This window comes from Panulirus ornatus, chromosome 7 (genome assembly GCF_036320965.1).
Source record: "Panulirus ornatus isolate Po-2019 chromosome 7, ASM3632096v1, whole genome shotgun sequence".
Taxonomy (NCBI): domain Eukaryota; kingdom Metazoa; phylum Arthropoda; class Malacostraca; order Decapoda; family Palinuridae; genus Panulirus; species Panulirus ornatus.
Genome location: NC_092230.1, coordinates 16,407,635 through 16,434,861, shown reverse-complemented (window position 1 = coordinate 16,434,861; position 27,227 = coordinate 16,407,635). Strand labels below are relative to the sequence as shown.

Below are 27,227 nucleotides of genomic sequence, written 5' to 3'. Positions count from 1 at the left end.
TTTTACTACCTCTTCTCTGTTTACCAAATCATTTTCCCTAACCCTCTCACTTTGCACACCACCTCGACCAAAACACCCTATATCTGCCACTCTGTCATCAGACACATTCAACAAACCTTCAAAATACTCATTCCATCTCCTTCTCACATCACCGCTACTTGTTATCACCTCCCCATTTACGCCCTTCACTGAAGTTCCCATTTGCTCCCTTGTCTTACGCACCCTATTTACCTCCTTCCAGAACATCTTTTTATTCTCCCTAAAATTTACTGATAGTCTCTCACCCCAACTCTCATTTGCCCTTTCTTTCACCTCTTGCACCTTTCTCTTGACCTCCTGTCTCTTTCTTTTATACTTCTCCCACTCAATTGCATTTTTTCCCTGCAAAAATCGTCCAAATGCCTCTCTCTTCTCTTTCACTAATACTCTTACTTCTTCATCCCACCACTCACTACCCTTTCTAAACAGCCCACCTCCCACTCTTCTCATGCCACAAGCATCTTTTGCGCAATCCATCACTGATTCCCTAAATACATCCCATTCCTCCCCCACTCCCCTTACTTCCATTGTTCTCACCTTTTTCCATTCTGTACACAGTCTCTCCTGGTACTTCCCCACACAGGTCTCCTTCCCAAGCTCACTTACTCTCACCACCTTCTTCACCCCAACATTCACTCCTCTTTTCTGAAAACCCATACTAATCTTCACCTTAGCCTCCACAAGATAATGATCAGACATCCCTCCAGTTGCACCTCTCAGCACATTAACATCCAAAAATCTCTCTTTCGCACGCCTGTCAATTAACACGTAATCCAATAACGCTCTCTGGCCATCTCTCCTACTTACATAAGTATACTTATGTATATCTCGCTTTTTAAACCAGGTATTCCCAATCATCAGTCCTTTTTCAGCACATAAATCTACAAGCTCTTCACCATTTCCATTTACAACACTGAACACCCCATGCATACCAATTATTCCCTCAACTGCCACATTACTCACCTTTGCATTCAAATCACCCATCACTATAACCCGGTCTCGTGCATCAAAACCGCTAACACACTCATTCAGCTGCTCCCAAAACACTTGCCTCTCATGATCTTTCTTCTCATGCCCAGGTGCATATGCACCAATAATCACCCACCTCTCTCCATCAACTTTCAATTTTACCCATATTAATCGAGAATTTACTTTCTTACATTCTATCACATGCTCCCACAACTCCTGTTTCAGGAGTATTGCTACTCCTTCCCTTGCTCTTGTCCTCTCACTAACCCCTGACTTCACTCCCCAGACATTTCCAAACCACTCTTCCCCTTTACCCTTGAGCTTCGTTTCGCTCAGAGCCAAAACATCCAGGTTCCTTTCCTCAAACATACTACCTATCTCTCCTTTTTTCACATCTTGGTTACATCCACACACATTTAGGCACCCCACTCTGAGCCTTCGAGGAGGATGATCACTCCCCGCGTGACTATATGTATATATATATATATATATATATATATATATATACATATATATATTTTTTTTTTATTATACTTTGTCGCTGTCTCCCGCGTTACTCACTCGATCAAACCACCTCACACCACACATTGTCCTCAAACATCTCATTTCCAGCACATCCATCCTCCTGCGCACAACTCTATCCATAGCCCACGCCTCGCAACCATACAACATTGTTGGAACCACTATTCCTTCAAACATACCCATTTTTGCTTTCTGAGATAATGTTCTCGACTTCCACACATTCTTCAAGGCCCCCAGGATTTTCGCCCCCTCCCCCACCCTATGATCCACTTCCACTTCCATGGTTCCATCCGCTGCCAGATCCACTCCCAGATATCTAAAACACTTCACTTCCTCCAGTTTTTCTCCATTCAAACTCACCTCCCAATTGACTTGACCCTCAACCCTACTGTACCTAATAACCTTGCTCTTATTCACATTTACTCTTAACTTTCTTCTTCCACACACTTTTCCAAACTCAGTCACCAGCTTCTGCAGTTTCTCACATGAATCAGCCACCAGCGCTGTATCATCAGCCAACAACAACTGACTCACTTCCCAAGCTCTCTCATCCCCAACAGACTTCATACTTGCCCCTCTTTCCAAAAGTCTTGCATTTACCTCCCTAACAACCCCATCCATAAACAAATTAAACAACCATGGAGACATCACACACCCCTGCCGCAAACCTACATTCACTGAGAACCAATCACTTTCCTCTCTTCCTACACGTACACATGCCTTACATCCTCGATAAAAACTTTTCACTGCTTCTAACAACTTTCCTCCCACACCATATATTCTTAATACCTTCCACAGAGCATCTCTATCAACTCTATCATATGCCTTCTCCAGATCCATAAATGCTACATACAAATCCATTTGCTTTTCTAAGTATTTCTCACATACATTCTTCAAAGCAAACACCTGATCCACACATCCTCTACCACTTCTGAAACCACACTGCTCTTCCCCAATCTGATGCTCTGTACATGCCTTCACCCTCTCAATCAATACCCTCCCATATAATTTACCAGGAATACTCAACAAACTTATACCTCTGTAATTTGAGCACTCACTCTTATCCCCTTTGCCTTTGTACAACGGCACTATGCACGCATTCCGCCAATCCTCAGGCACCTCACCATGAGTCATACATACATTAAATAACCTTACCAACCAGTCAACAATACAGTCACCCCCTTTTTTAATAAATTCCACTGCAATACCATCCAAACCTGCTGCCTTGCCGGCTTTCATCTTCCGCAAAGCTTTCACTACCTCTTCTCTGTTTACCAAATCATTTTCCCTAACCCTCTCACTTCGCACACCACCTCGACCAAAACACCCTATATCTGCCACTCTATCATCAAACACATTCAACAAACCTTCAAAATACTCACTCCATCTCCTTCTCACATCACCACTACTTGTTATCACCTCCCCATTTGCGCCCTTCACTGAAGTTCCCATTTGCTCCCTTGTCTTACGCACTTTATTTACCTCCTTCCAGAACATCTTTTTATTCTCCCTAAAATTTAATGATACTCTCTCACCCCAACTCTCATTTGCCCTTTTTTTCACCTCTTGCACCTTTCTCTTGACCTCCTGTCTCTTTCTTTTATACATCTCCCACTCAATTGCATTTTTTCCCTGCAAAAATCCCCCTGGGGATAGGGGTGAAAGAATACTTCCCACGTATTCCTCGCGTGTCGTAGAAAGCGACTAGAGGGGACGGGAGCGGGGGGCCAGAAATCCTCCCCTCCTTGTATTAACTTTCTAAAATGGGATATATATATATATATATATATATATATATATATATATATATATATATATATATATATATATATTATCCCTGGGGATAGGGGATTAAGAATACTTCCCACGTATTCCCTGCGTGTCGTAGAAGGCGACTAAAATGGGAGGGAGCGGGGGCTGGAAATCCTCCCCTCTCGTTTTTTTTTTTTTTTTAATTTTCCAAAAGAAGGAACTGAGGGGGCCAGGTGAGGATATTCCAAAAAAGGCCCAGTCCTCTGTTCTTAACGCTACCTCGCTAACACGGGAAATGGCAAATAGTTTAAAAGAAAAAGAAAAAATATATATATATATATATATATATATATATATATATATATATATATATATATTCATTTATTTATTATGCTTTGTTACTGTCTCCCGTGTTAGCGAGGTAGCGCAAGGAAACAGACGAAAGAATGGCCCAACCCACCCACATACATATGTATGTATATACACGTCCACACACAGATATATACATGTACATCATTCATAATGTCTGCCCTTATTCATTCCCGTCACCACCCCGCAACACATCAAATAACAACCCCCTCCCACCCGCATGTGTGCGAGGTAGCGCTAGGAAAAGACTACAAAGGCCACATTCGTTCACACTCAGTCTCTAGCTGTCATGTAATAATGCACCGAAACCACAGCTCCCTTTCCACATCCAGGCCCCACAGAACTTTCCATGGTTTACCCCAGATGCTTCACATGCCCTGGTTCAATCCATTGACAGCACATCGACTCCGTTATACCACATTGTTCCAATTCACTCTATTCCTTGCACGCCTTTCATCCTCCTGCATGTTCAGGATCCGATTACTCAAAATCTTTTTCACTCCATCTTTCCACCTTCAATTTAGTCTCCCACTTCTCGTTTCCTCCACCTCTGACACATATATTCTATTCCCTTTACTACCACACATCTCTCTTACCCTTCCATTACTTACTCGATCAAACCGCCTCACACCACATATTGCCCTCAAACGTCTCATTTCCAACACATCCACCCTCATCCGCACAACCCTATCTAAAGCCCATGCCTCACTACCATATATCATTGTTGGAACCACTATTCCTTGAAACATACCCATTTTTGCTTTCCACGATAACGTTCCCGACTTCCACACACTCTTCAACGTTCCCAGAACCTTCACCTTTTCCCCCACCCTGTGACTCACTTCCACTTCCATGGTTCCAACTGCTGCTAAATCCACTCCCAGATATCTAAAACACTTTACTTCCTCCAGTTTTTCTCCATTCAAACTTACCTCTAAATGAATTTGTCTCTCGACCCTACTGAACCTAATTACCTTGCTCTTATTCACATTTACTCTCAGCTTTCTTCTTTTACACACTTTACCAAAGTCAATCTCCAACTTCTGCAGTTTCTCACCTGAATCAGCCACTAGCGCTGTATCATCAGCGAACAACAGCTGATTCACTTCCCAAGCCCTCTCATCCACAACAGACTGCACAATTGCCCCTATCTCCAAAACTCTTGCATTCACCTCCCTAGCCACCCCATATATATGTATATGTATATATGTACATAAGTGTATTTTTTCATACTTTATCACTGTTTCCCACTTTAGTGTGTTAGTGCCAGGAAACAGATGAAGAAAGACACATTTGCTCACGTAGATATATATATGTATGTATGTATATTTTTTTTTTCTTCATACTATTCGCCATTTCCCGCATTAGCGAGGTAGCATTAAGAACAGAGGACTGGGCCTTTGAGGGAATACCCTCACCTGGCCCCCTTCTCTGTTCCTTCTTTTGGAAAAAAAAAAAAAAGGGGGAGGATTTCCAGCCCCCCGCTCCCTTCCCATTTAGTCGCCTTCTACGACACGCAGGGAATACGTGGGAAGTATTCTTTCTCCCCTATCCCCAGGGATATTATATATAGGGGATAGGGGAGAAAGAATACTTCCCACGTATTCCCTGCGTGTCGTAGAAGGCGACTAAAAGGGAAGGGAGCGGGGGGCTGGAAATCCTCCCCTCTCATTTTTTTTTAATTTTCCAAAAGAAGGAACAGAGAAGGGGGCCAGGTGAGGATATTTCCTCAAAGGCCCAGTCCTCTGTTCTTAACGCTACCTCGCTAATGCGGGAAATGGCGAATAGTACGAAAAGAAAAAAATATATATATATGTATATATGTATATATATATATATATATATATATATATATATATATATATATATATATATAGATAGATAGATAGATATATACACATATACATGTTTACACTTGCACGTATTCATACTTGTTCACTGTCAGCCATTCCCGATGCCACCCCACCCCACATATAACAGTACAAATGCATGAAAGAGAAGAAATAGAATTATATCATATACGTTCTCCTCTTCTTTCCCCACATCCAATCACTGCCCCCTGCATCAGGAATGTAGCACCAGGAAACAGATGTAGAAGGCCTCATCTGCTCACATCCATACATGAGCTGTCTTGTGCATTGCACTGAAACTACACCGCCTTATATACATCTAGGCCCCAAAGACCTTTTCATGATTTACCCCGAACATTTCTCATGCTCTGGTTTAGTCCAGTGATTGCATGTTGACTAAAGTTTACCACATTGTTCCAGTTCACTCTATTCTGTGCATGACTTTCTCTTTCCCGCATGTTCAAGCCCTTATCACTCAAAATCTTTTTCATTCCATCCTGCCATCATTCTGGTCTCCCTGTTCCCTTCACTTCTGACACATATATCTTCTTTGTCTACCTTTCCTCACTCATTCTCTCCATATGTCCAAACCATTTCAACACAGCCTCTTCTTTCTCTACCACACTTTTTATTACCACACATCTCTCTTACCCTTTCATTAAGTACTCAACCAAACCACTTCACATCACATAATGTCCTCACGTATTTCATTTCCAACACATCCCCCCCTCCCCCACACAACCCTATCTATCACTCATGTCTCACAACCATATGATATTGTTGGGACTACTATTCCTTCAAACACCCATTTTTACCCTCCCAGATAAGTCTTTCTTTCCACACATTCTTCAGCAATCCCAAAATCTTTTCCCCCTACTCCATCCTGTGACTTGCTTCTACTTCCATGGTTCCATTCCCTGTTATGTCCACTCCCAGATATCTAAAACACTTCACTTTCTCCAGTTCTTCTCCATTCAAACTTAATCCTAAGTAACTTTCCCCTGAACCCTGCTGAACCTAAATACCCTTGCTTTTATTCACATTGACTCTCAACTTCTCTCACCCACTCTTCCTAACTCAGTCACCAACTTCTTTAGTTTCTCACTCGAAACACTCATCAGTGCTCCATCTTCAGAAAACAACAGCTGACTCATGTCCCAGGCCCTCTCATCTCCCTCAGAATGCATACTTGCCCCACTCTCCATGACTCTTTGATTTACGTCCCTCACAAACACATCCATAACCATATTAAAAACCATGGTGGCATAACACACCCCTGTTGCAGACTGACCTTCTGTTGCAACCATTCTCTCTTTTCTCCTCCTTCTCATGCACTTGCCTTACACCCTTGATAAAGACTTTTCTGCTTCTAGCAGGTTACCTCCCAACCACATTCTAAATACTTCCACAAAGCATCTTTATCACCCCTATCATATGCTTTTTCCAGATCCATGAATGCCAAATACAAATCCATCTGTTTATCTAAATATTTCTCTCACATTCTTTAAAGCAAACACTTGATCTGCACCTGTACCACTTCTGAAAACACCCTTCTCCCCAATATGATGCACTTTACATGACTCTCTCTTAATCAGTACCCACTCATACAACTTACTAGTTATCCTCAACAGACTTATATCTCAGTAGTTTTAACACTATTTATTTATTTATTTATTTTGCTTTGTCGCTGTCTCCCGCGTTAGCGAGGTAGCACAAGGAAACAGTTGAAAGAATGGCCTGACCCGCCCACATACACATGTATATACATACATGTCCACACACGCACAATATACATACCTATACATCTCAATGTACACATATATATACACACACAGACATATACATATATACACATGTACATAATTCATACTGTCTGCCTTTATTTGTTCCCATCGCCACCCCTGCCACACATGGAATAACAACCCCCTCCCCCTCATGTGTGCGAGGTAGCGCTAGGAAAAACACCAAAGGCCCCATTCGTTCACACTCAGTCTCTAGCTGTCATGTAATAATGCACCGAAACCACAGCTCCCTTTCCACATCCAGGCCCCACACACTTTGCATGGTTTACCCCAGACGCTTCACATGCCCTGGTTCAATCCATTGACAGCACGTCGACCCCGGTATACCACATCGTTCCAATTCACTCTATTCCTTGCATGCCTTTTGCCCTCCTGCATGTTCAGGCCCCAATCACTCAAAGTCTTTTTCACTCCATCTTTCCACCTCCAATTTGGTCTCCCACTTCTCCTCGTTCCCTCCACCTCTGACACATATATCCTCTTGGTCAATCTTTCCTCACTCATTCTCTCCATATGGCCAAACCATTTCAAAACACCCTCTTCTGCTCTCTCAACCACACTCTTTTCATTTCCACACATCTCTCTCACCCTTACATTACTTACTCGATCAAACCACCTCACACCACATATTGTCCTGAAACATCTCATTTCCAGCACATCCACCCTCCTGCACACAACTCTATCTATAGCCCACGCCTCGCAACCATACAACATTGTTGGAACCACTATTCCTTCAAACATACCCATTTTTATACAATACATTTTTATACAATACTCTTTATACAATGGCATTATATATGCAGTCCACCAGTCCTCAGGCACGTCACCATTATCAATACAGGTACACCACCGATTTTCCGGCACTCTTGGTTCCAAAGCCTTGCCGGATTAACCATTTTGCCCGACCAACTGTGGTCACGTAATAATAATTCATCAGCACACCTTTGACCCACTAATTATACATCTCCTGTGTGTCTAAAGTATACCATAGACTGCTAGAAATTTGAATTAAACAAATATTAAATTTACATTGAATAAATAAATGAAATACATTATACACCTGCTCAGGACTGAGGTGCTCGTCAGTTACGAGTTTCGCAAATTTGTCCACATACTCAGCAGCTCCATCATGGTTTGCAGACCACTTTTCTCTGCACCCTTTATTCATGGAAATTCCATGACACTTCTTGAATTTTTGAGTCCATCCTTCACTATAGTCATGCTCATGTTGTAATTTAAGTTCTTTATGGAACAACTTAGCCTGGCCCATTATCATGCTACTTGAGAAGTCCACTCCATCACTCTGATGCTGTCGAAACCATTCCATCATCACTTGATCATGCTTAGTACTCTTATCATCTTTCATAGTTTTTCTAATCATCATTTGCTTCTTGGAATCGCTGTCTGCATAGAATTTCAGTATTATCTCCCTTTGCTTCTGTATATCATAAACAGTTGATGAACCAATACTGTAGATGTCACACAGCTTATGCACCGAAACACCACGGTCCATTTTTTCTACGGTTCTACTTTATCTTGGATCAATATGGACTGGTGTTTATGTTTGACACCACAACCGACACTCTCATATGTCTTAGAAGCCATAGCTAGAGTTGAATTTAAGCAAAATAAGCTAAGAATCTCACAGAATTGCAGTGTCACCACCAACAAGTGCAGTGTAAAGAATGTAAATAAGCACCCAACACACAACACCATCTGTGGCCACCCAGTAAATTAGTCTGGTGGCCATGATAATTTCAAGTTCCCTCTCGTAATTTTGTCCAGACTAAAGGAGGTGCTGAACCATCAGTTGCCAGAAATTTGGTGGTGTACCTGTACATACACTGAATATCCTTATCAATCAGTCAACAGCACAGTCACCCCCTTTTTTGATTAATTCAACTGCAGTACCATCCACTCCTGCCACTTTGCGGCATTTCATCTTATGCAAGACTTTCACCACCTCTTCTCACTTTTATCAAATCACTCTCCTTGACTCTCTCACTTTGCATACCACCACAATCCAAACACCCTACATCTGCCACTCTATCATCAAACATATTAAGCAGTTCTTCAAAATAATCACACCATCTCCTCATTCCATCACTACCTGTTATCACTTCCCCTTTTGCTCCCTTCATTGGTGTCCTTATTTGTTCCAAAACATCTTTTTTTTCTCTGTAAAGTTTGATGGTACTCTCTCACCCCAACTCTTTTTCACCCCCTGCCCCTTCCTCTTGACCTACTGCTGCTTTTTCTTATACTTCTCCCAATCATTTGCACTCCTACCTAGTAAATACTGCCCAAACACCCTTCTTTTCTCTCTCACTAGCAACTTTATTTCATCATTCCACCACTCACTACCCATTCTAATTGCCTACCTCCCACCTTTTGTATATCACATGCATCTCTTGCACATGCCATCACTGCTTCCCCAAATACCTCCCATTCCTCACCCACTCCCCTCACTTAATTTTCTCTAACCTTTTGCCATTCTACAGTCAATCTCTTGTGTTATTTCGTCATACATGTCTCCTTTCCAAGCTCACTTACTTTCACTGCTCTCTTCTCCCTGACACTTGTTTTCTCTTTTTCAAAAACCTCTACCAATCTTCATCCTTGCCTCCACAAGATAGCAATCATACATCCAACCAGTCACCCCTCTTAGTACAGTTATATCTAAAAGTCTCTCTTTTACACACCTATCGATTTATACGTAATCGAATAATGGCCATTGGCCATCTCTCCTACTCATATACATATCCTTGTGTGTATATCTCTTTTTGAACCAGGTATTCCCAGTCACCGGTCTTTATTCACCACATAACTTCACAAGCTTTTCACCATTTCTATTCATAACACTGAATACCCAATGTCACATTACTTACCTTCACATGTAAATCACCCATCACTAATACCGATCTTGTTCACCAAATTTGCAGACATATTCACTCAACTGCTCTCAAAACACTTGCCTTCTCATGATCTTTCTTCTCATGACCAGGTTCATAAGCATTAAGCACCAATAACACTGGGCAACAAAATATTTGCTTTTCTTCTCCCACAAAGTAGAATAGGTGGAACTTAAAATACTTTTTACACTGAATTTGAATATGGTTAAAGAATTTTTCTCTCAAGCATGGTTTTTAAGTGACAGAGCAATAAAATTTTGCAATAAGTGTATATTATTCATCCATGAATAAGTATATTATTCATCCATGAATAAGGCTATCCCTGGGGATAGGGGAGAAAGAATACTTCCCATGCATTCCTCACGTGTCATAGAAGGTGACTAAAGGGGACGGGAGCTGGGTGCTAGAAACCCTCCCCTCCTTGTATTTGAACTTTCTAAAAGGGGAAACAGAAGAAGGAGTCATGTGGGGAGTGCTCATCCTCCTCGAAGGCTCAGATTGGGGTGTCTAAATGCATATGGATGTAACCAAGATGAGAAAAAAAGGAGAGATAGGTAGTATGTTTGAGGAAAGAAACCTGGATGTTTTGGCTCTGAGTGAAATGAATCTCAAGGGAAAAGGGGAAGAGTGGTTTGGGAATGTTTTGTGAGTAAAGTCAGGGGTTGGTGTGAGGACAAGAGCAAAGGAAGGAGTGGCACTACTCCTGAAGCAGGAGTGGTGGGAGTATGTGATAGAGTGTAAGAAAGTAAACTCTAGATTGATATGGGTAAAACTGAAAGTGGATGGAGAGAGATGGGTGATTATTGGTGCATATGCACCTGGGCATGAGAAGAAAGATCATGAGAGGCAAGTGTTTTGGGAGCAGCTAAGTGAGTATGTTAGTTTTGACGCATGAGACCGGGTTATAGTGATGGGTGATTTGAATGCGAAGGTGAGTAATCTGGCAGTTGAGGGAATAATTGGTGTACATGGGATGTTCAGTGTAGATTTTTTTATTTATTTATTATACTTTGTCACCGTCTCCCACGTTAGGGAGGTAGCACAAGGAAGCAGACGAAAGAATGGCCCAACCCACCCACATACACATGTATATACATACACATCCACACACGCACATATACGTACCTATACATCTCAACATATACATATATATACACACAGACATATACATATATACACATGTACGTAATTCATACTGTCTGCCCTTATTCATTCCTGTCGCCACCCTGCCACACATGAAATAACAACCCCTCCCCCGAATGTGCGTGAGGTAGTGCTAGGAAAAGACAACAAAGGCCACATTTGTTCACACAGTCTCTAGCTATCATGTATAATGCACCAAAACCACAGCTCCCTTTCCACAGCCAGGCCCCACAGAGCTTTCCATGGTGTACCCAAGACGCTTCACATGCCCTGGTTCAATCCATTGACAGCACATCGACCCTGGTATACCACATTGTTCCAATTCACACTATTCCTTGCATACCTTTCACCCTCCTGCATGTTCAGGCCCCAATCACTCAAAATCTTTTTCACTCCATCTTTCCACCTCCAATTTGGTCTCCCACTTCTCCTCGTTCCCTCCACCTCTGACACATATATCCTCTTTGTCAATCTTTCCTCACTCATTCTCTCCATGTGACCAAACCATTTCAAAACACCCTCTTCTGCTCTCTCTACCACACTCTTTTTATTTCCACACCTCTCTCTTACCCTTTCATTACTTACTCGATTCGAACCACCTCACACCACATATTGTCCTCAAACATCTCATTTCCAGCACATCCACCCTCCTCAGCACAATTCTATCTATAGCCCACGCCTCGCAACCATATATCATTGTTGGAACCACTATTCCTTCAAACGTACCCATTTTTGCTTTCCGAGATAATGTTCTCGACTTCCACACATTCTTCAACGCTCCCAGAACTTTTGCCTCCTCCCCCACCCTATGATTCACTTTCACTTTCATGGTTCCATCCACTGCCAAATTCACTCCCAGATATCTAAAACACTTCGCTTCCTCCAGTTTTTCTCCATTCAAACTTACCTCCCAATTGACTTGACCCTCAACCCTACTGTACCTAATAACCTTGCTCTTATTCACATTTACTCTCAACTTTCTTCTTTCACACACTTTACCAAATTCAGTCACCAGCTTCTGCAGTTTCTCACCTGAATCAGCCACCAGCACTGTATCATCAGCAAACTACAACTGACTTACTTCCCAAGCTCTCTCAACCACAACAGACTGCATACTTGCCCCTCTTTCCAAAGCTTGTAGATATATGTGCTGAAAAAGGACTGGTGATTGGGAATACCTGGTTTAAAAAGAGAGATGTATATAAGTATACATATGTAAGTAGGAGAGATGGCCAGAGAGCGTTATTGGATTATGTGTTAATTGATAGGTACATGAAAGAGAGACTATTAGATGCTAATGTGCTGAGAGGTGCAACTGGAGGGATGTTTGATCATTGTCTTGTGGAGGCGAAGGTGAAGATTTGTAGAGGTTTTCAGAAAGAAGAGAGAATGTTGGGGTGAAGGGAGTGGTGAAAGTAAGTGAACTTGGGAAGGCGACTTGTGTTAGGAAGTACCAGGAGAGACTGAGTGCAGAATGGAAAAAGGTGAGAGCAAAGGACGTAAGGAGAGTAGGGGAAGAATGGGATGAATTTAGGGAAGCAGTGATGGCTTGCGCAAAAGATGCTTGTTGCATGAGAAGCGTGGGAGGTGGTGGGCAGATTAGAAAGGGTAGTGAGTGGTGGGATGAAGTAAGATTATTAGTGAAAGAGAAGAGAGACACTTTTGGATGAGTTTTGCAGGGAAGTAGTGCAAATGACTGGGAGATGTATTAAAGAAAGAGGTAGGAGGTCAAGAGAAAGGTGCAAGAGGTGAAAAAGAGGGCAAATGAGAGTTGGGGTGAGAGAGTATCATTAAATTTTTTAGGGAGAATAAAAAGATGTTTTGGAAGGAGGTAAATAAAGTGCGTAAGACAAAAGAACGAATGGGAAGATAGGTGAAGGGGGCTAATTGGGAGGTGATAGGGGACTAATGGGGAGGTGATAACAAGCAGTGGTTATGTGAGAAGGAGATGGAGTGAGTATTTTGACAGTTTGTTGAATGTGTTAAATGATAGAGTGGCAGATTTAGGGTGTTTTGGACTAGGTGGTGTGCGAAGTGAGAGGGTTAGGGAGAATGATTTGGTAAACAGAGAAAAGGTAGTAAAAGTTTTGCAGAAGATGAAAGCCGTTAAGGCAGCGGGTCTGGATGGTACTGTGTTGGAGTTTATTGAAAAAGGGGGTGACTGTGTTGTTGACTGGTTGGTAAGGATATTTAATGTATGTATGACTCATGGTGAAGTGCCTGAGGATTGGCGGAATGCATGCATAGTGCCATTGTTCAAAGGCAAAGGGATAAAGGTGAGTGCTCAAATAACAGAAGTATAAGTTTGCTGAGTATTCCTGGGAGATTATATGGGAGGGTATTGATTGAGAGGGTGAAGGCATATACAGAGCATCAGATTGGGGAAGAGCAGTGTGGTTTCAGAAGCTGTAAAGGATGTGTGGATGAGGTGTTTGCTTAGAAGAATGGATGTGAGAAATACTTAGAAAAGCAAATGGATTTGTATGTCGTATTTATGGATATGGAGAAGGCATGTGATAGAGTTGATAGAGATGCTCTGTGGAAGGTATTAAGAATATGTGGTGTGGTAGGTAAGTTGTTAGAAGCAGTGAAAAGTTTTTATCGAAGATGCAAGGCATGTGTGCGAGTGGAAAGAGAGGAAAGTGATTGGTTCTCAGTGAATGTCGGTTTGTGGCAGGGGTGCATGATGTCTCCATGGTTGTTTAATTTGTTTATGGATGGGGTTCTTAGGGAGGTGAATGCAAGAGTTTTGGAGAGAGGTGCAAGTATGCAGTCCGTTGTGGAAGAGAGAGCTTGGGAAGTGAGTCAGTTGTTGTTCGCTGATGATACATTGCTGGTGGCTGATCCAGGTTAGAAACTGCAGAAGCTGGTGACTGAGTTTGGTAAAGTGTGTGAAATAAGAAACCTGAGAGTAAATGTGAAAATGAGCAAGGTTAATAAGGTTCAGTAGGGTTGAGGGACAAGTCAATTGGGAGGTAAGATTTGAATGGAGAAAAACTGGAGGAAGTGAAGTGTTTTAGATATCTGGAAGTGGATTTGGCAGCTGATGGAAGCGGAGGTGAGTCACAGGGTGGGGGAGGGGACGAAAGTTCTGGGAGCGTTGAAAAATGTGTGGAAGACGAGAACATTATCTCGTAAAGCAAAAATGGGTATGTTTGAAGAAATAGTGGTTCCAACAATGTTATATGGTTGTGAGGCTAGGGCTATAGATAGAGTTGTGCGGAAGAAGGTGGATATGTTGGAAATGAGATGTTTGAGGACAATATGTGGTGTGATTTGGTTTGATTGAGTAAGTAATGAAAGGATAAGAGAGATGTGTGGTCATAAAAAGAGTGTGGTTGAGAGAGCAGAAGAGGTTGTTTTGAAATGGTTTGGTCACATAGAGAGAGTGAGTGAGGAAAGATTGACAAAGAGGATTTATGTGTCAGAGGTGGAGGGAATGAGAAGTGGGAGACCAAATTGGAGGTGGAAAGATGGAGTGAAAAAGATTTTGAGCGATCAGGGCCTGAACATGTAGGAGGGTGAAAGGCGTGCAAGGAATAGAATGAATTGGAACGATGTGGTATACCGGGGTCAACGTGCTGTCAATGGATTGAACCAGGGCATGTGAAGTGTGTGGGGTAAACCATTGAAAGTTTTGTGTGGGGCCTGGATGTGGAAAGGGAGCTGTGATTTCAGTGCATTATACATGACAGCTAGAGACTTTGTATGAACGAATTTGGCCTTTGTTGTCTTTTCCTAGCGCTACCTTGCACGCATGCAAGGAGAGGGGGTTGTTATTTCATGTATGGTGGGATGGCGACGTTAATGAATAAAGGCAGCAAGTATGAATTTTGTACATGTGTAGATATATATATGTCTTTGTATGTATATATATGTGTACGTTGAAATGTATAGGTATGTATATGTGCATGTGTGGATGTGTATGTATATGCATGTGTATGTGGGTGGGTTGGGCCATTCTTTCGTCTGTTTCCTTGTGCTACCTTGCTGACATGGTAGACGGCAACAAAGTGTAATAAAGAAAATTAGTTTAAAAAAATAAGGCTGGTATTACACTTTAAAATCTTATCACTAACATGTAGAAGTGTACAATTTTTGGCTCTACTTGGGCCTCAGGAACATCCCTCCTTAGTGTCCAGTAGTAGTCTGCCAACATAGAGGGGCTCCACTTTCCTTGGTGCTGTTCTTCCATGTCCAAAATGTCCTGGTGAAATCTTTTGTCATGCTCATCACTGACTGTCCCAAGATTTTCTGGGAAAAAGTCTAAGTTCAAGTCCAAACTGTGAATTTTTAGACTCATATTGCACCCCAGAGCTATATATGAAGTCAATAGATTTTTTTTTACATCACAATAGTTTTCTGATCCGTGACTCCCCCCAAAATCTTTGCAAACTCTCGTAAATGACAGCCATGTAGTTTTTCAACTTCTTTTAGCTCTTCATCAAACTTTTCATCTCAAAGTAGTTTCGTGATCTGTGGTCTTATAAGAATACCCTCTTTGATTTTTGCATCACTAATTCTGGGGAATTTATTCCTCAAGTATGTGAATCCATGTCAGTTTTACCCTACCTCTGACGAAGTTCTTTATCAACCCGAGCTTAATGTGCAAAGGAGGCACAAAAATTTTCTAAGGATCAGCAAGAAGAGAAGTCAGTTATGTTTGCATTGGCCACACTTTCTTTAAATGATGATTTTCCTTGTCCCAAGTGTCTCACTCACTGAGGAAACAACAGATCTTTGTGTAACCAAGTTGCATTTTGAGTAAAGGTGTCACAACCTGTAGGTCACCATATATATTCCACTCATGTTTTCATATGATTCCTTCATGTTAGCTGTGTGAGCTAGAGGAGTGGAGGGGAACTTATTTCTGTTGTCGAGTAGAACCGCTTTCAAGTTTATTTTTAGTGAGTCAATAAACAAGCACGATTCATGTGTTATATTTGTGGCCAAGTGCCTTCATAACAGAACAGACATCTTTGCAAAACACCAAACAATCTTCAAGAGAGAAAAATTCTTTGAAAAGATATGGAAGTCATGATGAAAGCAAACTTTAGTTTCGTTCTAGAAAAGATTCCAGCCCTTTAACCTGGTACCCAAAAGTTTGGCTTCTTAGACAAATTTAAATCACAGACGAGATCATTAAGATCCTTGACTTGGCAAATGTGGTTCACTTGAAGAACAGTTAATTTCAAATGTTGGATCTATATTGTCCTCTACTTGGTCTACTTTCTTTTCACCAGACTTATTGTCACTCAGTGTCATGTTTCTTGGAGGCTGTGGCTCTAGTAATTCCTGACTGTGAGGTACTGGCCTCATAGCAGATGGTAAACTAGGATAGTTAACTATGCTTGGATTTCGATGTTATACTATTCATATTTGTTAGGCAGAAGTAGCAATCCAGAGCATGAATTTTGGGTTCTCTCCAAACAATAGGGCTGGCAAAAGGCGTATGGCATGAACCTTTTGCCCATGTTTTGAGAAGCCTGACATGTGATATGACAAATATGGGGTGCCCAACTTTTATCCTGGTCACCCACTTTACAACCAAAGTAATGCTCATTATATTTCTTAATGAGGGGTGTGAAGGAACGTTTTTGCGATATGAATGTCAATTTATGTAGATGTAGCAGAAAGAATTCCGACTATTTACACAGTTTCTTGGCATTATAATGGTGGATGGTATATCAGCACAACACTCGAATACAGAAAAGCACAATCTCTCAACTGATTGGAACAAACATTGTTTACTTATTGATTTCTAGCCTGCAAATGACAGAGAACTGCTACTCAGGAGCAGGCACTGTTTGAATGTCCCAACATTTCCAGTCAAGTTTCTTCAGGCCCCTATTTACTCATCTATATAGGCTTGTGCTTTCAAAAAGAAGCTATTGGACTTCACAAACAATGAAAATAGCTGTTTGTTAAACTTTGTTTCAAATGCTCCTTAGAGCAGTGGTATACATATACTGTACATAATGATATGTGAGTATGGTAGAACAAAAAACTATGGGTGATAGAGAAATTCTAAAAGCACATTTGGATTTAACATGCAAAAATACAGAAACAGATATTTTTTTTTCCTGTGGGACAAAATTTTTGTTGACCATTGATAATCACCCATCTCTCTCCATCCACTTTCAGTTTTACCCACAGCAATCTAGAATTTACTTTATTACACTATCACACTAGAATTTACTTTCTTACGCTATCTTACGTTCCCACATCTTCAGGAATAGTGCTACTCCTTCCTTAGCTCTTGTCCTCCCACCAACCCTTGATGAGGCATGGCCCAACTCACATACACATGTATATACATAAACGCCCATACACACACATATACATATATACATTTCAACGTATACATACATATACATACACAGACATATACACATGTACATATTCATACTTGCTGCCTTCATGCATTCCTATTGCCACCCCACTACACATGAAGTAGCATCCCCCCCCTGCCCTTTCCAGCAAGGAAGTGCCAGGAAAAGACAAAAAAGGCCACATTTGGTCACACTCAGTCTCTAGCTGTCATGTGTAATGCACCAAAACCACAGCTCCCTTTTCCACGTCCAAGCCCCACACACCTTTCCATGGTTTACCCCAGACGCTTCACATGCCCTGGTTCAATCCATTGACAACATGTCGACTCTGGTATACCACATCGTTCCATTTCACTCTATTCCTTGCACGCCTTTCATCCTCCTGTATGTTCAGGCCCCTATCACTCAAAATCTTTTTCACTCCATCCTTCCACCTCCACTTTGGTCTCCCGCTTCTTCATGTTCCCTCCACCCCTGACACATATATCCTCTTTGTCAATCTTTTCTCACTCATTCTCTCCATGTGTCCAAACCATTTCAGCACACCCTTTTCTGCTCTCTCTCTCTTTTTTTATGTTTGTCCGGTATTTCCTGTGTTAGTGAGGTATCACCAAGAACAGACGAAGAATGGCCACAGTCATTCAATTCCACTCTCTATCTGTCATGTGCAATTTACCGAAACCACACCCCCCTATCCACAACCAGGCCCCACAGACCTTTCTGTTATTTCCAACCAAGCTGTTTCTGATGCCCAAGTTTAGTCCATTGCCAGCATGTCACACCCTGGCATTTGTTGGGTAACTGAGCCTTGAGGATTTTCCCGCAGGATATTTAGAGTATCCTGTGCCATCTCATCTGTGTGTGCCTCCTTAGAGAAAGAGAACTGGTGATTCCTGAGAATATGGGCAGAAGAATTAAGACTTTATGGCATACATGGTTAATAACTGGTGAGTGTCTGTGCACCCATTAGGAATAGTGCTATTACAGTTAAGATCAGTCAACCATTGATTTACTGCAGGCTCTAATTTTTGGGAAAGTACTTCTGGTGTGTGGCGAAAATTTTAACATAATTTCTCTTCATAAAAAGGTGATGCTCAGTGAAAGCTTTTGCTACACTAACACTTGGACAAGGGGTTCTCTTGGATGGTTGTCTTTGAAGAGACTTTAAGTGAAAAGTGAGATTTTTTTTCAGTTGATTTTGCATTTTAGGTTTCTCTTGATAAGTGGAGCCTCCTGACCTTTAGTTTACCATGTTATGGCTGTTTAGGTGAAGGAGAAATGAGGGATTTGCTCAAAAAGTCAGCTTGAGCTGATGAAATATATGTTTTTTGGCTATTATCCTCACTTGTCCTTCATCCCTAAAGTAGAAAGCTCACCTTACCTGAAGATCTTGGTGCCCTTTATTACAAACTTTGAGGGTTCAAGACTGATGCTGTATATGGATGTGTTGGAGGAATGTGGTGATATGACAGTATAGATAGGGCATAGGGGTACAACTTTAGCAGTAGATTACAGAGTTTCTTTTTTTATGTATTTATACTGTGCCTTAAGACGTATCATTGTTATGTTTATTCATGCATTAAGTATGACTGGAATTTGTTTGTGTTTGTCAGTCTCAAAGATGTTGGCCACATGGCTCTTATACCCAGATAAGAGAACTACTTGTGCGAGGGATGAGGTAGGATTCTAGACTAGAAGCATGCTTTTCACAAGGTGATAGCTAACATCTTTTGTCTGAAATTCTTTCATCATGTTTTTCAGGAGCAGGCAAAGCATCTGTTGATGAAAAAGAAAAGGTTTATGTAGATGATTTTGGTAATGGACCTTGTTGGAGGGCAAATCCACACGAGTTCACATGTGTTGTGTCATCTCCGAAAAAGGAATCAAAGTTCCATGGCATGAAGAGTTTTATTGCTTACAGCCTATTACCCTCAGTAAGTTTTAACATTTATATATTGTTTGGTATCTTACCACTGTGTACTTTGACATATTCAGACATAGACTAATTTAAAACTTTCGGTGTTATTTTGGTTGTGGAATATAAGGAAATTCAGACTTGTGCTTGTTAATGTATTGATGCAATGAAATGGGGAACAAATTACTAAAAAAGAATTCAGGTGTAATAATGTAGTGTCATTATCGTACTGCAGACATAGAATTTATTTGTAAAGGCCTCAGTCTTTTTGATACTCCTTATTTGCTGTCTAAACTGTTGTCTTTTACTGTTTGTTTTTTGAAGGGTTTAGATTTATTCTTGAACATTTTGAAACTGGTGGATGCGAAGGTGAATGATGTGGCAGTTGAGAGTATAATTGGTTTACATGGGGTATTCAGTGTTCTGGATGGAAATGATGAAGAGCTTGTGGGTTTCTGTGCTGAAAAAATGATTGGTGACTGGGAAGACTGGTTTAAAAAGAGAGATATACATAAGTATACGTATGTGTGTAGGAGAAATGGTCAAAGGGCATTATTAGATTATATGATAATTGATAGGTGTGTAAAAGAGACTTTTGGATATTGATTTGCTGAGAGGAGCAGCTGGTGGGATGTTTCATCACTATCTTGTGGAGGTGAAGGTGATGATTTGTAGAGGTTTTCAAAAAAGAAGAGAGAATGTTGGGGAGAAGAGAGTGGTAAGAGTAAGTGAGCTTGGAAAGGAGACTTGTGTGAGGAAATACCGGGAGAGATTGAGTGTGGAGTAGCAAAAGGTGAGAGCAAATGATGTTAGGGGGAGTGGGTGAGGAATGGGATGTATTTAGGGAAGAAGTGATGGCATGTGCAAGAGATGCATGTGAAATTAGAAGGGTGGGGGGTGGGCAGATTAGAAAGGGTAGTGAGTGGTGGGATGAAGAAGTAAAATTGTTTTTGAAAGAGAAAAGAGAGGCATTTGGATGATACTTATAAGGAAGGAGTGCAAATGACTGGGAGAGGTATAAAAGAAAGTGGCAGGTCAGGAGCAAGGTGTAAGGGTAAAAAAAGAGGGCAAATGAGAGTTGGGATGAGAGAGTATCATTAAACTTTAGGGAGAATAAAAAGGTGTTTTCACACACTTTTCCAAACTCATTCACCAACTTTTGCAGTTTCTCACTCGAATCAGCCACCAGAGCTGTATCACTAGTGAACAACAATTGGATTACTTTCCAGGCCCTCATCCCCAACAGACTACATACTCACCCCTCTCTCCAAAACTCTTGCATTTACCTCCCTAACCACCCCATCCATAAACAAATTAAACAACCAGAGGGACATCACACACCCTTGCCACAGACCAACCTTCACTAGGAACCAACCACTCTCTTCTCTTCCTGCTCGTACACATGCTTTACTCCCTTGATAAAAACTCACTGCTTCTGGCAGATTACCTCTCACACCATATACTCTTAAGACCTTCCACAAAGCATCTCTATCAACCCCATCATATGCCTTCTCCAGATCCATACATGCTACATACAAATCCATCTGTTTTTCTAAGTATTTCTCACAAACATTCTTCAGTGCAGACACCTGATCCACACACCCTCTACCTCTTCTGAAATCACATTGTTCCTCCCCAGTCTGATGCTCTGTACCTGCCTTCACCCTTTCAACCAATATCCTTCCATACAGTTATCCAGGGATATTCAACAAGCTTATGCCTCTGTAGTTTGAACACTCACCTTTAACCCCTTTTCCTTCATAAAGTGGCACTATACATGCATTCTGCCAATCCTCAGGCACTTCACCATAATCCATACATACACTGAATATCCTTACCAACAAATCAACAACACAGTCACCCCCTTTTTCAATATAGTCCTGTGTAATACCATCCATACTCACTGCCTTGTCAGATTTCATCTTCTGCAAGACTTTCAGTACCTCTTCTCTCTTTACCAAACCAATCTCCCTGACTCTTTCACTTTACACACTACCCCAACCAAAACACCCCACATCTGCCACTCTGTCTTCAAACTGTCTTCAAACACTTTCTACAAACCATCAAAATACTCACTCCATCTCTTTCTCACTTCATCACTACCTCTTATTACCTTCCCGCTTACCTCCTTCACCAGTGTTCCCATTTTTTCTCTTTTCTTACCCACGTTATTTAACTCTTGCCATAACATCTTTTTATTCTCCTCAAAATTTTGATACTCTCTCACCCCAACTCTCATTTGCCTTCTTTTTCAACCCTTGCACCTTTCTCTTGACCTCCTGCTGCTTTCTTTTTACATATCCCAGTCATTTGCTCTACTTCCCTGTGATGGTGAAAAGAGTGTGGTTGAGAGAGCATAAGAGGGGTTGTTGAAATGGTTTGGGCATATGGAGAGAATGAGTGAGGAAAGGTTGACAAAGACAATATATGTGTCAGAAATGGAGGGAACAAGGAGAAGCTAGAGACCAATTTAGAGGTGGAAGGATGGAGTGAAAAAGATTTTGAGTGATTGGGGCCTGAACATGCAGGAGGGTGAGACATGGAAGGAATAGAATGAATTGGAACAATGTGGGATACCGGGGTTGATGAAGCATTTTGGATAAACCATGGAGAGGTCTGTTAGGCTGGATGTGGATAGGGAGTTGTGGTTTGGGTGCATTACACATGACTGCTAGAGACTGTGTGAATGAATGAGGCCTTTTTTGTCTGTTTTCCTGGCGCTACCTCGCTAAAGCGGGGGGTAGTGATGCTATTTCCTGTGGGTCAGGGTGTTGCCAGAAATGGAAGAGGGCAAGCAAGTATGAATATGTACAAGTGTATATGTTTTTGTATGTATGAATGTTGATATGTATGTATATGTACGTGTATGGGTGTTTATGAGCGGATGGGCCATTCTTTGTCTGTTTCCTGGCGCTACCTTGCTGATATGGGAAACAGCAATCAAGTGTAATGATAAAATGATGTGTATATGAGTGGTTGGGTCATTCTTCATCTGTTTCCTGGCACTACCTCACTGATGCAGGAAACGGTGATCTAGCATGATAAATGAATAAACAAACATTTTGAAGTTAATTGCTTCTTTTTATTGTTTTTAGGTATAATTTGTTTAATTTGTTTATGAATGGGATGGATAGGGAGGTGAATGCAAGAGTTTTGGAGAGAGGGGCAAGTATGCAGTCAGTTGTGGATGAGAGGGCTTGGGAAGTGAGTCAGTTGTTGTTCACTGATGATACAGCACTGGTTGCTGATTTGGGTGAGAAACTGCAGAAGCTGGTGACTGAGTTTGGTAAAGTGTGTGAAAGAAGAAAGCTGAGAGTAAATGTGAATAAGAGCAAGGTTATTAGGTTCAGTAAGGTTGAGGGACAAGTTAATTGGGAGGTGAGTTTAAATGGAGAAAAACTGGAGGAAGTGAAGTGTTTTAGATATCTAGGAGTGGATTTAGCAGTGGATGGAACCATGGAAATGGATGTGAGTCACAGGGTGGGGGAGGGGGTGAAGGTTCTAGGAACGTTGAAGAATGTGTGGAATGCGAGAACGTTATCTCAGAGAGCAAAAATGGGTATGATTGAAGGAATAGTGATTCCAGCAATGTTGTTTGTTTGCAAGGCATGGGCTATAGATAGGGTTGTGCGGAGGAGGGTGGATATGTTGGAAATGAAATGTTTGTGAACAACATGTGATGTGAGGTGGTTTGATTGAGTAAGTAATGAAAGGGTAAGAGAGATGTGTGGTTATAAAGGATGTGGTTGAGAGAGCAGAAGAGAATGTATTGAAATGGTTTGGTCACTTGGAGAGAATGAGTGAGGAAAGATTGACAAAGAGGATATATGTGTAAGAGGTGGAGGGAATGAGGAGAAGTGGGAGACCAGATTGGAGGTGGAAAGATGGAATGAAAAAGATTTTGAGCGATCGAGGCCTAAACATAGAGGAGGGTGAAAGGCATGCAAGGAATAGAGGGAATTGGAACGGTGTGGTATACGAGGGTGGACGTGCTGTCAATGGATTGAACCAGGGCATGTGAAGTGTCTTGGGTAGACCATGGAAAGTTTTGTGGGGCCTGGATGTGGAAAAGGAGCTGTGGTTTTGGTGCATTACACATGACAGCTAGAGACTGAGTGTGAACAAATGTGACCTTTTTTGTCTTTTCCTAGTGCTACTTTGCGGGGGAAGGGGGGGATGCTATTTCATTTGTGGCGGGATGGCGACAGGAATGGATGAAGGCAGCAAATATGAATACGTACATGTGTCTATATGTATATGTCTGTGTATGTATATGTATGTATATGTCTGTGTATGTATATGTATATGTGTGGGAGACAGTGATTAAGTATAATTGAATGAATATGAGGTAGGTATAATCTAATTCTTCTAATTATTTCACAATTTTTGAATTTCTTTTCCCCTCCTTTTAGTCTGTCTTTTAAGAATTTTCAACTAAATCCTCTATAAAAGGTATGTTTCTTTTTTGCCATTATGTTCTCTTAATGTATTTTCTTCCATTGTTGCTGTTGCTTCCAATGAAAATAATTTCCATCCAGTCCAGATATCTTCACTGATTTGTATGTCTACCTCCTAATTCACAGATTCAGCAGCAATGTTTGTTGGCTAATTTCAGGGGCTTATACTTCATATGAATAATTTTAGTCTTATCTGACTGTTCTTTTTATAGTCTTGCATTCATTATTAATGTTTTGAGAATTTCATATTTTATCAATATTTTATTGCCTCTTCTTAAGCATTTTTTCATACTTGTTCACATTTTCCCATGTTACCAAGAACGGATGAATAAAGGCCTCATTCAATTACACCCATTCCCTAGCTGTCTTTTGTGGAGTACTGAAACCACATCCCCTTCTCCATAACCAGGCCCCATAATGCCGTGGTTCAGTATACCACATCATTCATGGTCACTCTATCCCATCTATGCCTTTCACCCTCTTGCATGTTCAGGCCCCATTCACTCATAATTTTCTTCATTCCATCCCACCATTTCCAGTTTGGTCTCCTTCTTCCCCTTGTTTCCTTCTCCTCTGACATGTATATATCCTGTGTCAACCTCTCCTCACTCATTCTCTCCATATGTCCAAACCATCCACACCCTTTTCAGCTCTCTCAGCCATGCTCTTCTTATTACCACAGCTCTCTCATACCCCTTTATTACTTAGTCACTCAAACTACCTTGCAGGACCACATATTGTTTTTAAGCATTGCATCCAAGACATCCTTTCTTCTCCACACATCTTTATCTACAGTCCATGCCTTGCATTCATGCAGCATCATTGAAACTACTGTATCTTCTGTCATACCCATTTTTTGCCCTCCTAGATAACGACCTCTCTTTCCAAACCTTTCTCTGTGCCTTCAGAACCCTTACCCCCTCACCCATCCTATGACGCACTTCCTCCTCTATGATTCCATTTGCTTCCATGTCCACTTCCACGCATCAAAAACACTTTTCTTATTCACACTCATACCCCAACCAACTTCTTCCTTTGCATTACTGAATCTGATAATTTTGCTTTTATTCACATTTACTCTCATCTTCCTCCTTTCACACACACTCCCAAACTTGGTTACCAGCTTCTGCAGTTTCTCACTTGAATGTGCCAGCAGTGCTGTGTAATCAGCAAGCAGCAACTGATTCACTTCCGAGGCCCTCTCATCCCCTACAGACCGAATACTCTTCCTTTTCTCCAAGCCCTTTGCATCTGCTTCCCTTGCCACACCATCCATAAGCAAATCAAAGAGGCAAGGAGGTCACACATCCCTATCGCAGACCCACTTTCACCTGGAACTACTCACCTTCCTCGGTACCTACTCACACACATGCCTTACACTCTTGATAAAAACGTCTCGCTGCATATAGTAGCTTTCCTCCTGCTCAGTATATTGATAAGACCTTCCACAAAGCATCTCTACTGACCCAGTCATGCTTTCTCCAGATCCATGATTACCACATACAAATCCTACTTCTTCTCTGAGTATTTCTCATACACATTCTTTAAAGCAAACACCTGATCCCACACATCTTCTACCACCCCTGAAACCACATTATTCCTCCCCAGTATGATAATTTGTACATGCCTTCACCTTCCCAGTCACCACTTTACCATACATTTTGCCAGGTATACTCTATAGACTTACACCTCTGTAGTTTGAACACTTACTTTTGTGTCTCTTGCCTTTATACTTGAAGCTATACATGCATTCTTCCAATCTTCAGGCACCTTGCCATGATCTATACATACATTGAAAATCCTACTTAACCAGTCAGCAACACAGTTGCCCGTTCTTGAGAAAGTGAACTGCAATGTCATCCATTTCAGCCACCTTCCCATATTTCATCTTCTCCAAAGCCTTCACTTCCCTAAACCACTTTCCATGACACACACACACACACACACACACACACACACACACACACACACACACACACACACACACACACACACACACTTCTCTTCTCTTCTCTTCTCTTCTCTTCTCTTCTCTTCTCTTCTCTCCTCTCCTCTCCTCTCCTCTCCTCTCCTCTCCTCTCCTCTCCTCTCCTCTCCTCTTCTCTTCTCTTCTCTTCTCTTCTCTTCTCTTCTCTCTCTCTCTCTCTCTCTCTCTCTCTCTCTCTCTCTCTCTCTCTCTCTCTCTCTCTCTCTCTCTCCGACAAACTCACTGCATCTCCACATTGTCATCACACACAATCTACAATCTTTCAAGATTCTCACTCCATTTCCTCTCACCTCATCACTACCTATTACCACTTTTCAATTTACCCTCTTCACTAATTATCCCATTAGTTCTCTTGTTTTTCCTCATGCTATTAACTTTTTTCCAAAACGTTTTCTTCTTCCTCAAGTTTGATGATATTCATCTCATTCTGACAGACTGATTGGGAGGAAGGCTGATTTATTAGAAGCCAAAGCCCATTTCATCCCAGAGATTTCCTGTGAACATTTGTAAATGAAATGTTAGCAATTATAATGGAAACCAGCCTTATTCCTTTGATGCTGGAGGTGTTCAGGGAGTAGCAAAGGTTACTCTGAATGAGAAGGAAGTAGCTCTAGAGTCACCTTGAGTCTCCTGAATCACCTCTTGAGGCTTGCATGAAGCACATACTACTTTTCCCATTCTCCTGATGCTCAGAAATTTTCAGCTTTTCAGCAATGCTAGGATGTTTCCTGGATCTCATAGCATATGCATTGATAACACTTATCCTTTTATCTGCAGTGATTTAATATGAAAAGACTGGTCATTTTACAGTAGAAAATGCTGCAATTTCATGGAAACACATGAATGAATTTGTTTATGTATCGACCAAGTGGATACTTATTGCAGGCTGGCAGGCAGTGACCATGCTATGTCATGTTCATTTTGAAATTTTTACTTGATTTATCTTTGGAGGTGTAAATGCTCTAAAGATAATATTGCACATTTGAACAATCATATATATGTTTAAAACCTTATTAGTATAATGAGAAAGCATTGCATATTTGTAGAATAAAGAAAATATGCACTAAGGTGATGCACAACAGGCTGTCACATGTTCTTTTGACACCCAGCATTCTGGACTGAGGCTGGAAACTAATGGGCCATTCTGTTTTATCCCAAACTCATTCTACTGGGTTCTT

General features: G+C 41.3%; 1 protein-coding gene across 2 annotated transcripts in view; it reads left to right on the top strand.

Annotated features, from left to right (window-relative positions):
- The window catches only part of LOC139749430 (sorting nexin-18-like), a 159,049-nt gene that overhangs the window by 111,195 nt on the left and 20,627 nt on the right, over positions 1–27,227 (top strand). For both annotated transcript variants that reach the window (XM_071663277.1, XM_071663276.1), the window contains one exon: positions 19,452–19,624. In XM_071663277.1, coding sequence (XP_071519378.1) covers positions 19,452–19,624 — 173 coding nt within the window. The remainder of the gene's footprint in view (positions 1–19,451; positions 19,625–27,227) is intronic.